General features: G+C 39.8%; 1 protein-coding gene across 1 annotated transcript in view; it reads right to left on the bottom strand.

The window, feature by feature from the left end:
- Positions 1-14,438, bottom strand: part of ddx41 (DEAD-box helicase 41) — a 44,801-nt gene that overhangs the window by 697 nt on the left and 29,666 nt on the right. The window contains exons 10-16 of the mRNA XM_072558406.1: positions 11,764-11,926; positions 10,703-10,834; positions 7,190-7,261; positions 5,004-5,100; positions 2,425-2,574; positions 1,891-1,962; positions 1,029-1,139 (exon numbers count right to left, since the gene is read on the bottom strand). Coding sequence (XP_072414507.1) covers positions 1,029-1,139; positions 1,891-1,962; positions 2,425-2,574; positions 5,004-5,100; positions 7,190-7,261; positions 10,703-10,834; positions 11,764-11,926 — 797 coding nt within the window. The remainder of the gene's footprint in view (positions 1-1,028; positions 1,140-1,890; positions 1,963-2,424; positions 2,575-5,003; positions 5,101-7,189; positions 7,262-10,702; positions 10,835-11,763; positions 11,927-14,438) is intronic.

Genomic DNA, 14,438 nt, shown 5'->3' with positions numbered 1-14,438 from the left:
ATCTAAAAGTCACAATCAAGTATCAGGCTCTTATTGAGTAATTATATCAATGAGAAACACAGATACTTATCCAACAGCCTTAAGCTGCCTCAAACCACAAGGAAAGGTTGGGCAGATTGGGAAGAGGTATGGAGAATGATGCAAGTAGTGGGAAAAGCACAGTGGTGGATAAAACGGTTGAGAGATGGTGGTAGTGGAAAGCAGGAGGGGCTGGTATATCTGGTTGGAGTAGAGTTATCAAGAGTGAGAGAAAGGTTTGGCACCAAAGATAATGTTGGTCAGAAGAGTGTCATTTGTTTGGGAGGGATTCATTAGCAAATTTCATGTAAAGCAGCTTCCTTCACAATTTGTTCCTCCAGAGTATGGAACCCAAAATATTCAGTGGGCATATTTGAACAAACAAGAGAAAAATATATAGTTGAAATGCAATCAATTCTTTGGGGTACTTCATCAGTTATTGCCAGACAAATAGATCAGGAAAGGGTCTCAAGTTAAACATTAGAAGGCAATTAGATCCGTAAATTTCCTTTCTCAGACAGATCACCAGACCAACTCTGTTTCAAATTATGCCAGAACTATGAAGCATGACATTACAATTCTTGGTTTTAGCTGAGGGTGCTAAAGAACTTTTGAGCAGCAGCCAAGGTGTTTTCTGCAAAGGGAACAGAGGAAAACAAAGAAACAAGCAGTTTTCATTACTGGTTTCATTAACTCATTAGCAGAGACCAGCCAGTGTGTAGAACCTGTAAAGATACCAGGAAAAAAAATAATTTTGAAAAATTCAGATCTTCTGAAGTGTGAAGTGAAGCTGTCAGACTTCATCTGGAAATAAGCTGCTCTCAACACAGCCCAATTGTACACCACACAAAGTCCAGTATCTCTTGGAATCTTAATTTGCATAGAATAACTGCTATGCTTCTGTACTCTTGAACAGATGTGATGTGTGGTTATGGTGCAAGACATCATATTCAGCTTTCCAAGTTGGACATCAGAAAGGTTAAGCTGCTTACCATTTATAGCCAACATACCTCCAATATCCAGCATAGTCTCATCTCCTGTTTGAAGGACTTGAAGAACAGGTGGGACTTTCTGCTTAGCTTCTAGCAACAGAGCCTTCAAGTCCATCAAAACCGACTCATCTGTAAAACATACGCAAGTGAGCCTTACAAACACAAAAATGTACTGATACACAGTAAAAACATACATCTCAAGTCATTTTTTTACCATCAGGCTATTTAGTATGTATACAAGTTTGCCTAATGCAACAAATGTGACAACAACCAAGCAGAGTTACTGTACAAACTACCCACAGGTGTTTAAATATTTATATACCCTTGGCCAGTCAGCTCCACAAAAACTGGCTAACATCAAGCAATACTCGTATTTCATGAGAATAATCTTTCCATCAATCAAGATACAAAAGAGTACAGGCTGAAAGTGTGTGCTGGCATTGCAACCAAAACTGATTCTGTCCGTGCTATGTGTTCACGTACATGCAATGTGTAATGTGAGACAGAATGTCAGAGTAGAAGCCCTTGCCCTCCTGAGTCCTTGGTCATTGCATCTCCTCCTTACCAGCCAGACCGAGAGCAGTGACTTAGCCAAGAATGGAAAATGCACCAAGGGCTGTGATTATATGAATGAAAGCATTCAAATAAAATAAATTCAAACCTTCATTAGAAATGAATTAAGTCTGTTCAATAGTTTCTCAGTGTTGCATTCACTCATTTCCTATTTGCTGGAGAGCACAATATGTTTTATTACCCATAATTAATCCAAAAGGGATCAGTCAGCTCAGTTGACTGGATGGCTGGTTTATAATGCAGAATAACATCAACAGCATTGGCTCAATATTCACACCAGTTGAAAGATGAATAAAGAAAAACTTACCACATGCTTTGTTGATGAATGTTGTGGCTATCCCTGTTTTGCCTGATCGTCCAGTACGTCCAATTCTGTGAACTGAATATAACGGATGTGTTCAGAATTAAGGGATTTTCAGAAACAAAGTGACACAGACATTGGAAAACACTTCATCAATACAAAGACTAGCAAGTGGGAAACTGTACTGAGTGATGGAGTTTATTTGAATTTGACTTGTCACATTCTGGCATCTAAAACATTATATGTTGAATGTATGTTCATGTACCCAAGGTTGGCTTCAGTGAAATCCCCAGGGAGCTGTGCATTAAGCTCCAGTTATACCATTAAGCATAGTGATCTCCTGATCCCTAATTTACCACAGGTTGCAGTCATGATGAAAATGCCACATGGTATAGACCAGAGGACCTCCTCCAGCTCCTAGGATATAATTAAACAGCAGACAAAACACAGGTGCAATTGACTAAACTGACACTCGACACAGAGGGATCCAATAACTGGTATGTTCACAGATGCACCTTTAGAATAAGGAACTTTTCTTACCATAATTCTCAATCTCTTCAGGCATATCATAGTTAATAACATGTTGAATATTTGGAAAGTCCAAGCCTTTTGAGGCTACATCAGTTGCCACGAGAACATCTTTCTTCCCCTCCCGGAATGCCTCAATGGCTTTTGTCCGTTCTTCCTGGTCTAGGAACAAATCATATTAGGTTGTTCAATCAGTTGCTATAAAGTTGTAGTATTAGCCTGAGCTTATGCTCATTGTCAATCTTCCCTGGCACATTTTATCATACACAAGCCTGACGTAATTCAATATCAGCAATCTTTTTTATTTGTTCAAGGGATGTTGGCTAAGTCAGCATTTATTGTCCATTTTTAATTGTTGAGTCAATCATACTACATGGGTCTGGAGTCACATACAGGTTAGTCCAGGTAAGAATGACAGATTTCTTTCCCTAAAAGGACATTAGTGAATCAGATTGCTTTTTTCCAACAATTGACAATGATTTCATGGTCATCATTACACCCTTAATTTCTTTACTGAATTAAAATTTCACCATTTGCCACAACAAGATTTGAACCGGGTTCCCAAGAATTAGCTGATTTTTCTGGATTAATAGTCTAGCGATCACTGGGTCCCTGAAAATAAATCAAACCCTGAGATCTATTTGATGAAGAATGGAAGAATTTCAAACTTAGCAACAAAATGTGTATTAATATTGCATTTGCAACATAAAATAGGGAATAGGGAAGGAAAATGTTGTCCAACTAGTAACACCTACATTCCATGAATATTTCTTTTAAAATCCCAAGAAGCCTCACAGGCATGTTATCAAACAATATTGGACACAGAGCCATGCATTAAAACACATGACAAAGTGCAAGGTCAAAGTGATATGTTTTTATGTAATGTCTTAAAGGAAGAGAACTTGACAGATAAAGGAAGAGAACAGAATAGAGAAAGAAAGAGCATGGGATGGGAACTTCACAGCTTAGGGCCTTGGTAGTTGAAGATACAGCCATCAATGGTGGAACAATTAAAATTAGGGTTGCTCAAGTAGCCAGAATTAGAATCTGAAGGCTACAGAGCTGGAGGAGATTACCAAGCCTGAGGGCGAGATGATGGAAATATTTGAAACAAGGTAAAAATTGCTCAAAAACAAAAATTGTTGACTTTGTATCTCCTTTTAGCAATATTTAAGGATAAAAGTATTAAATTTGTGCTGTTTAATAGGAAGCCAAGCTAAGGAAGAGAGCACAGGAGTGATGGTGAATGAGAATTAGTGCAAATTATGATATGGATGGAACAACTTTGTTTACCCAACTTTCTGAAGGGTTGAAGAGGAGACAACAACCAAGGAACCACAGCACTAACCAAATCCAAAGCTAAAGGAGGTGTGAATGAGGGTTTCAGTGTAGATGAGTTGAAGTAGGGGTGGAGATAGGCAATATTAAAAGTGGAAGTTGATAATAGAGGGTAAAAGTTCAGGGTCAATTAGAATGCAAAGGGTGTAAAAACACGAAGTTTCAGCCTCAGACCTTGCCAGAGAGAAGGAAAAAGCAGGGTTTTCTGGTGGAATCCAAAAAAAACCTTCAGTCTTCATGCAGTTTCAGACCAAGCTAAATTCTGATAATATACCCAAATACGCACTATTTTGCGCATGATCTGTGATATGTATTTAAATAAATTTTCCATGCAGGTACATTCTCTTCAGAAACCATAGATGTGGAAATGGAAATTCCAATAAGCTTCCTCTGAAATTATGGTGGGCTATGGAAAAAACACAAGGAAATACACATCTTTCACATACAGTTGTTCATCATACAACTGTACAATATTTAAAACATAACCTTTCATTTTTTGCAGTATAACTATAAAATATAATACACAGTCTTCTATAACATAACCATAGATAAGCATGGCAGAACACAAAGTGATCTTAAATTTTTTTGCGGCTAGGAATCATATAAATATAGCACATTTTATAATCTATAGTAAAAATATTAACATCATTTGTATACATGTTTTCATAGACATTGTAAAGTCCCTCATCCATCCACTTGCCCCATCTGCTAAGATTCAGGCTTCACTGACCTCGAGATTGACCCTCCAGTTTCATGCCCTGATACCTGCCGCATTTGATTCAGATTCCACTCTTCTACCACAGGGTCACCCAGATCCTGCAGGTCCACCAAGTGGCTCTGAGCACAGCGTGCCCTTAAGTGGGAAGAGTGATGGCTTTCCAAAGCATGGTCTCACAATTACCATTGGTAGTAATTTTCCAGACTTTGCAAGACACTCTCCTCGCAGCTTTGGTCACATTGCAAGCAACGATCAGAAAAAAATGAAAATGGCAGAATTTCTTTATCTAAAAGTTGGACTTTCATCACATGGTGGAAATTTCTCATCCTAGGATAAAATATAGTCATTATCTTCACTTTTTCTCTACACTGAAGTGTTTCAGAGTCAAGAAATATCTTTTGTTTGTACAGTTACAGTCTGAATTCCATTTTTTGGAAGTATAGGCTGACCCAACTCATTCTTCTTCTCACCTCTCCCAAAGGAGATGCCTAGTGGAGTGCAGACATGAGGATAGACAGTCAGTGTTGGATCTTACCTTTGCCCCCATGTATAGCAACAGCCTCCACACCCTTCAAGAGCAGGTATTCATGAATCGCATCCACATCAGCTTTCTTCTCCGCGAATATCAATACCTAAAATGTACATCAATTCTAGTCATTAGACACTAATCTTCTCAAGTCTCTGTTCTCTTCATTTGGGCACAATTTCTCAGGAATTCACAACTTAAATAAAAGTACATACTTCCTGGACAGGTTTCTGCAGTGGAGAATGGAAAGCAGAAACAGAAGCTTTTTTGCATTCTCATAAAGCTCGGACTGCTAGTTTGGGCACACGAGCACCTTATTATTTAAAACCTGATCATTCTACTTTCACAAACATACACACATACACATAGAGCTATAAAGTTATAAAGGGCGGCACGGTGGCACAGTGGTTAGCACTGCTGCCTCACAGTGCCAGAGACCTGGGTTCAATTCCCGCCTCAGGCAACTGACTGTGTGGAGTTTGCACATTCTCCCTGTGTCTGCGTGGGTTTCCTCCGGGTGCTCCGGTTTCCTCCCACAGTCCAAAGATGTGCAGGTCAGGTGAATTGGCCATGCTAAATTGCCGTAGTGTTAGGTAAGGGGTAAATGTAGGGGTATGGGTGGGTTGCGCTTCGGCGGGGCGGTGTGGACTTGTTTCCTGTTTCCACACTGGAAGTAATCTAATCTAATCTAATCTAAAGTTATACACCATGGAAAAACACCCTTCAGTTCAACTTGTTCGCAGTGACCAGATATCATAAAATGACCTATTCACATTTGCCAGGAGTTGGCCCACATCCCTCTAAACCCTTCCTATTCATAGATCCACCCAGATTTTGTTTTATACGTTGTAACTATACCAGCCTCCACCACTTCCTCCAACAGCTCATTCCATACACCCTCTGCATGAAAAGGTTGCTCGTTAGGTCCCTTTTATATCTTTCCCCTCTCACCCTAAATCTATGCCCTCTAGTTTTGGACTTCCCCACCCCAGAGAGAAAACTCGGATATTCACCCTATCCATGACTTTTGTGATTTTATAAACTTTTCTAATGTCACCCCTTAGCTTCCAATGTTCCAAGGAAAATATTTTCAGTCTCTCTCAATAGTTCAAACCCTCCAATCCGAACATCATCCTTGTAAATCTTTTCTGAACCCTTTCAAGTTTCCCAACATCCTTCCTATAACAGGGAGACCAGAACTGCATGCACTATTCCAAAAGTGGCCTCACCAATGTCCGACACAACTGCAACATGACATCCCAACTCCTATACTCAATGTTCTGACCAATGAAGGCAAGCATAACGAACGCTTTCTTCACTACCCTGTCTACTTCTGACTCCACTTTCAAGGCATTATGCAACTGCATCCCTAGGTCTCTTGGTTTGCAACAATCGCCAGAGCCCTAACATTAACTGTATAAGTTCTGCCCTGACTTTTCTTAGCAAAATGCAATACCTCACATTTATCCATGCTAAACTCCATCTGCCACTCCTCAGCCCATTTGATCAAGGTCCCAATGTATTCTGAGATAACTTTCTTCACTGTCTACTGCATCACTAATTTTAGTGTCATCTGCCAACTTACTAACCACAACTCCTTTTTTACACATGCACAAAATACTTTACAAATACAATACACAGAGCTAAATAAGCAAAAAAGAAAGTCATTTTTCTGCAAGGTGCACTGTAGCACTTGCTTACCCTCATTTCACAGAATCTTTCAAATCACAATTTATATATCTCAGAAGGACAAGGGCAGCTGATTTGTGAGAACTCCACTAACCTCCAAGATTCCTCCCCTCTCAGTCCCAAGTCATACACCGTACACATTAAGCTCTCAATATGTCCTGACACCTTCAAAGATCATACATGTGAATCTACATATCCTAACAGTCAGCAAAACTTCCTGGGGAGATATAGCAGTATAACTTATGTATAGGCTGGAGTTCTCTCAACTCTTCAATAAAACACACTCCCAGGACAGGTACAGCAGTTTCAATACTCAACTGAAGACCATCGGTCAGCAACATATTCTTCCTATGCCTGAGAGTTGACAGATGCATCCCACAGTGGATACAATAGGGAGTATTTGTGTATTGTGCCATAATGCTCATCAATTACTGAGTGGAATGATTCATGACACAAAAGGGTTAAATCACCAAACTGGATTAGAGTGAAATGGTGAAGTCATTTACCGGAGGTGGAGTTTTCTGCAGACACTCCAGCAAGTACACCATCTTAGCCTCTTCCTTCACATATTCAACCTCCTAAAGATAAGAGGACATTAGCTTGTCATTCATGTTGACCAACACTCAAAAGATATACACTGAAGGAAGAAATAATATCACAGTGGCTTAAAGTCTTTAGTACAAACAGGCCACTATCCAACTCCCTTGTAATCTTCAAGCCTCAACATCAATTTGTTAAGTAGAATTTTTTTATTCATTCACAGGATGAAGACATCACTGACTAGGACAGCATTATTACCAATCCGTAATTGCCTAGTGGGCAGTTGAGAATCAAGCACATTACTTTGGGTGTGGAGTCACATGCAGGACAGACCAGACAAGGATAGCAGCCTCCTTCCATCAAGAACCAGATGGGTTTTCCCAACAATCGACAATGGATTCATGGTCATCATTTGCAGCTTAATTCCAGATTTTTTTCACTGAATTCAAATTCAACAATCTGCCATGGTGAGATTTGAACTTGAGTTCTGAGAACATCACCTCAGTCTCTGGATTAACAGTCTAGTGATAATACCACTAGACCGTTGCCTTCCATTTTGTACCAGTATGTGCTGTGTAGAATATTTCAGAATCACAGGTTATGTAAAGAACTGAGTAAATCTTACACACCACTCCTTAAATTCTCTCAAAAATTTTAGTGTGAATGCAAAAAATCCCAATGTCATCTTAAAGAATATACAGTTCTGAAAGAGATGCTTAGCTCCTCAGGGATGAATGGACTGGTGACAGAGCCATATTATGAAAGTCATGACGTAGAGGTTGGACAAGATCAAAAATCACACGACACCAGGTTATAGTCCAACAGGTTTATTTGAAAATACAAGCTTTCAGAGCCTCGCTCTTTCCTCAGGTGCTAATGAGAGAGACCTTATGCCTAAAACGCATTGTCTGACCTGAGATGTCACTTCTCTTATACTGACAAAATCTCAAGTTATCTCAGGGCAGTGACTTGAAAGAAATTCTGGGATTTGCATATCAATCTATCAAACCTGCATCTCGATCCTAACTGATTAAAGATTTAACATCTGTCTTAGTTGTGTTCAATTTGTTCACATCAGTTGTGTGACTCTTCTTTCTTTTTCTTATAAGTTCTGTGTGTAAGGTCTCCCTCTGGTACTAGCACCTAAAAAAGAAGCAAGGCTCCAAAAGCTTGTGTTTTCAAATAAACCTGTGAATACTGCAAAAAGACAGACAACTTATATTTGAGACACAGCCAGAAAAAGGCATGATCTTACAAAGAATGGCCTCAAGTCAGCAGGCAAGGACATGATCTGGATATTTGGAAAAATGTATCTGTTAATTTATTGGCCAAAATAATAATTTGGCAACAAGTACCAAGAAGGACAGAAAGAAGCAAACAAGAATAAAAATAATAGGACTGGAGAGTAGCACCGATGAAAGACAGGATGGAAGATGTAAGAGAAGTGTACAAGACCAGATTGTGGAGGGTGCCGGATAATTGAGGTCATGGGACAGGGAGAGGAATGAAGAGTAGAGAACAGAATGAAAGAAAAAGGCATGTAAAATTATCACCTAATCTGGCCTGAAGAAATTGTTGAGACCTAATGGAATGTGGGAACGGGTGATGAACATACTAATTCAGGATTGATTTGGCACAAATTGGCTATATGGAGGAGCTAGTAGTCACTGAGGTGAGCTTTATGGAGTGTGGTAAAGTAAAATAAAGTGCTCATTACAAGTGTGGGCTTGAACTTGATTTGAATATGCATATCTTTTTCTGTATAACAGAGAAAAGAGTCAATGAATGACTTCCGAAATAAAGTCATTATTATTTGGTAAATATATTTCTTATTCATGAAGGTTCATGAAGGATAGGTCATAACCTAGTGGTACTATTACTAGATTATTAATCCAGAGGCCCAGGTAATTTTCTGGGCACCTGGATTCAAATCCCACCATGAAAGATTCAATAATAATCTGGAAGTAACAGTCCAGTGATGACCATGAAACCATTGCTGATTGTCAGGGAAAACCCACCTGGTTCATTACTGTCCTTTATCGGGAAGGAAATCCACCTTCTTACCTGACTGAGAGTGACTCCAGACCCACAACTATGTGGTTGACTTTTAATCCCCTCTGGGCAATTAGAAATGGGCAATTAATGCTGGTTCAACGACATCCGTGAATGAATTTCCTAAAAATGATGTTGACTGTGGAATAAATGTTGGCTTGGACTCCTGTGCTCTTTGAAATTATGCCACTTGAGAGAAGAGGAGACCCTTGGTTTAAAATCTAGACTTTATGCTTACGGCTCTAGATTGGAGCTGATCCCATGAGTTTTAACTCAAACAGGATGAATTAAAGGTCTCAAATTGACACCCACTCAACTAAGCCAGAATTAAAACTGAAATAATACAACTTCTCTATTTAGCAGAGGGAAAATAACAGGAGAATTTTCTGGAATAATACACAATGAGCTGGAAACTCTTAACAGATGATGCAGCATCTGTCAAGACAAGTTAACCTTTCATGTCAAGGACCTTGCATCACATTTACCTGAAAGATTATGTATGTTTCTTGCTCCACAGATGCTATCAGACATGCTGATCATTTCCAGAATGTTCAATTTTTACCTCAGAAGTTGAGAGGAATGAGAACATCAAGTTCCTCAGAGCATCGACAACCAACCTGTTTTGGTCTTCCCACACAAATGTGATGGTCAAGGCGGCACAACAATATCTCTTCTTCCTCAAGCAACTTAGGAAATTGAGCATGTCCATAAGGACCCTCACCAATATTCACAGATGTATCATAGACAGCATAATATCTGGTATGACACCTGCTCTGCCTTGGACCATAAGAAAGTTGTGTGCACAGCCCTGACCATCACGAAAACTAACCTTCCATCCATACAGTCCATTTACACTTTTCACTGCCACAAAAAGGCTGCCAACACCAAAGACACCTCCCACCCCAAAATGCTCTCTCACATCCTCTTCTGTAAGGCAGCAGGTATAGAAGCTTGAACATGTGCACCAACAGGTTCAAGAACAGCTTCTTTCCTGCTATTATTAGACTGATGAATGAACTTTCTAATTTCAAATAATGTTGATCTTGTTCATGTTGAGCTTGCTTCGCACACCTCCTCTGCAGTGTAACTTGTCTGCCTCACTCTGTCCAAGCACCCTGTGCTATGTATGTCTTTGCTTACCGAATGGATCTGCCAGTACTGCTTGCAAATAAAGCTTTTCATTGTACCTAGGTAAATGTGACAATAAACCAAATCAAATGATTTCTAGCATCCACAGCATTCTGTTTTTGGATTATAGGAAATCTTCTTCTGACAATTTGATGTGGGGGGGCTACTTTAAACATCTGTCAAATCTAAACTTTTCAGTTGAAGCTCAGAGTAAAGCAATTATCTGTTCTCTGAAAAGGATTCCCTTGAATCCCTTAGTTTATACAAGCTCACAGATTAGCATAATTTCTCCACCTCACCTGGATTACATCAAGACTGGCAGCACCTGCTCGACCAACGTTGATGGTGATGGGCTTCACAAGGGCACTCTTGGCAAAGTTCTGAATCTTTTTTGGCATGGTAGCACTGAAAAGCAGAGTTTGGCGCTGGCCCTTTGTGAAGGCATAAACAGAGATCATGACGATTCATAAAAAGCTTTAAAACTCGACAGAGCACTCCAATAGACAAATAACAAAATCAAAGCTTTTTACTTCTTCCCTCCTACCCAATAGAAATCACCATCTCTTTTCAGGGGTTAGCTTTATATTCCAACAGCAACTGGTACATATCCACTATTGTTATGGCCTTATGACTCATTTAGGAAGGCTGAAAGATTTTTTTTTCTATGAATTTTTCCTCTCCCATAATGAAAGTAAACAATCCTAGATGAGATCACTAAACTCACCTACATAAACATAGCATTCAGGGAAACATAGGGCTCAGGATGTGGAGCAATACTTTAACTAATGGTATGCATGGGGACACAACTTGCACCAAGACAACATAACCAAGTCAAGGTAATAGTCAGCCTCAAAGGTCCAGGGAAATAACCAAGCTGCCACTCTAGATAACTAGCAATTCCCACCAGACAGAGTTTCACCTGATAAGGGTCTAATTCTGTCATCATTCCCTTCTCCCTTGTTGAATATTCTGCCATCTTCTGACCTCAGGTGCCAGTTGCCCATATGATTGTAAATGGCATCAGTCAGTATAGAGGGTAAGATTGGGAAAGAAAACAGAGGGAATGATGATGGAGTTAAAACAGGTACTGTATGGTCTCGACATACTTTACTAACACCATCAAGTTTCCATGTGGATTTTCAGGAGTGTGCATGTCTCTGGCGGTGGAGTGGTGTTCTTAGTAGGAATGGTATGTACAATTCAATGTACCCATCTTTATTTTATTCTAACATTTGCACGTTTTCCCCCATTTGCTTCATTAAGCCAGTCTCAGTTTAGTACCACAGTAAACCTTTCATCAGTTTATCACATAGCCATAACACACACATTACTGGGAAAAATGACTATAGTCAACTGTCACCTTAAAGTAGGAGAAGATTGTGCGAATGTCCTCCTCGAAACCCATGTCAATCATTCTGTCTGCTTCATCCAATGCCAAGTACCGACAGATATCCAAACCTACCATCTTTTTCTGCAGAAGATCCATCAGACGACCAGGAGTGGCAACCATCATGTGCACACCTCTGCAGAATGACAAGTAACAGGCTATAAAACATCACATTATTTGATAACAGTACTGAGACATTTACTCCCAGGACAAAATCCCAGTCAATTTCTTGCAACCCATGGTGCAAGAGGTGTTGTCCATTAGTAGCCATTGAGCCAGCACTCAAAACAGCTAATATCTCCTCACCTACAGTATTTCAACATGGTTCAGCCTGACTGACTGCAACTGATGACCGTTCAGCTTCTCAGCTCAACCAACATTTAGGAAACTGTTTTGATGAAAACAATGGGATAACTTATGTGAACTTAAGTTTCCTACAAAAGTTTCCTACATTTTGAGTGAACAAAGGTAGTCTCCTAATTAGAACTATGGCAAGGTATAGCCCAGAAGGCCATTCAGCACATTATGTCTGTGTTAGCTCTTTGCAAGAGCAATTGCTGACTGCTTCAAGTATTTGTCAAACTTATCCCTAACTGTCCCTAATTCCATGCTCCGTGATAAATCATTCCGTCCAAAAAGATCTCTTCAAACCTCTCTTCTCACTCCAGGGATATAACTTTGAACTGACAATTCCATAACCTCCCAAACAGAGGAAACTCGTTATTCACACATCAATACTTTATCATTTTCAAAAGCTTTTATTCGTTACTTCTCTAATGGAAACACTGCTCATGTTTTAACATGATTGCAAATTCTATCTGTGTGAACAGTTCTCACTAGATGTCATGTCATTTTCATAATGAGATACCTAAAACTATTTACAGTATTCTCATGGTGACCTCAGCAACGTTTTCTCCAAATTCCTTGTTACCTTTGGACTGACTGACTCTATTAAAGGGTTTCAACTTCTACTGTAATTTTTGACGTTTCATATACTGTTATCTTCATAAGTAAGAACCCTCAAATCCTCCATATCCATCAGTTCCTTTTCACTTTAGCTATATACTTTCAAATTGTATTGTTGTGAAAAGTCCGTAAAGGAGAAGCAATGGTAAAGTGATATTACCAACTAGTAAAAGAGCCCAGGTAATATTCTGAGGACCTGGATTTGAATCTGATTGCAATAAATGGTGGAATGTTATTTCAATTGAAATCCAAAATCAAAAATCTAATGATTACCATGAAATTATTGCCAAATATTGAATTTTTTTTTTTCCTTATGTTGGTTCCCTCACGACCTGCTGCAGAGGATGGAACAGGTCCCTTGCTTATATGTGACTCCAGATCCACAGCAATGTGGCGAATTCCTAAATGCTCTCAGAAATGGCCCAGCAAGCTATACGGTTGTATCAAAAGCTTCAGAAAGATTCTTGTGGTGCAGTGGCAGTGTCCACACATTTGGACTAGGAGGCCTTTATTCAAGTCCCATCTTTTCCAGAGGTGTATAACATCATCTCTGACAAGTTGATTAGAACATAAATGAAAAGAGCTCAGTTCTTAACAGATGAGAAAGTACAATGGGTGATGGGGAAAAAAAAAATCAAAATGCCAGAAAGCCTCAAAAAGGATATAAAACAGGATCGCAGCAACTTAGTTGCCAAAGGGGTAAGTGCCAAAATTGGCAACACTTTTGTCAGATACTAAAGTTCACAAAAGTTATGCAGCCTGGTTGAACACTATTTGGAAGAGGTACTGAGGTACCAAGGGCGCAGAATGTCCATCACCCAAAGTGGCTCAGCTGCACCAATACTGACCACATTGGTCAAGTCCTAAAGGACTCTGCAGCAGGTAGTGAGGGAACCAACATAAGAAAAAAAACATTCTTGATTATATCCACACCCAGCTCCCTGTCATAGATTCATCTACCCATGACATTATCATTAGGTGGTGGAGATGAAGTCCTACCTTCACATTGAGCATATCCTACATCATATTTTGTGAAACAAGCAAGATTGATTTCAAACAGACCGAACAAGACTGAGCATCCAAAAGGCATTATGGGCTAGAAATGTACTGAAACACAATTTGCAATCTCATAACCTGAGCTGACCCTACTATCCCAATACCATCAAGTCAGGAATCAACGCTGATTCAACAAAGAGTGCAGGAGACTATGCCAGGAGCAAGAATCTGGCATACCCAAAAATGAGGAGTCAACCTGGTGAAGCTCGAAAACTTGTGTGCCAAATACAAAGTGAGAGGCAGGGCTAAGCAGTTCCAGAACCAACTGATCAAAACTGAGCTCGACAGTCTACCATATCCAATCATGGATCTATCTCGGCCTCCTCCAGAGACCCCACCATCACAGTTACAAGTCTTCACCAACGTTGACTGGATCATGGGACAGCAAGGAACACCTTGCATCACTGGACACTGCAAAGGCTATCAGACCTGACAACACTCTGGCAATAGTACAAAAGAACTACAATCCAGAAACCGATGCAACTGTCGCCAAGCTGCTCCAGTTCAGCTACAATACTGGTGTCTATCTGACAATGTGCAAAATTGCCTTGGGATGTCCGATACACAAAAAGGACAAATCCAACCCAGTCAATTAATCTTCTCTCAATCGTCAGTAAAATGGTGGA

Source organism: Chiloscyllium punctatum, chromosome 39 (genome assembly GCF_047496795.1).
Source record: "Chiloscyllium punctatum isolate Juve2018m chromosome 39, sChiPun1.3, whole genome shotgun sequence".
In the NCBI taxonomy this organism is placed as follows: Eukaryota; Metazoa; Chordata; class Chondrichthyes; order Orectolobiformes; family Hemiscylliidae; genus Chiloscyllium; species Chiloscyllium punctatum.
This window is presented reverse-complemented; position numbering and strand designations above follow the sequence as displayed.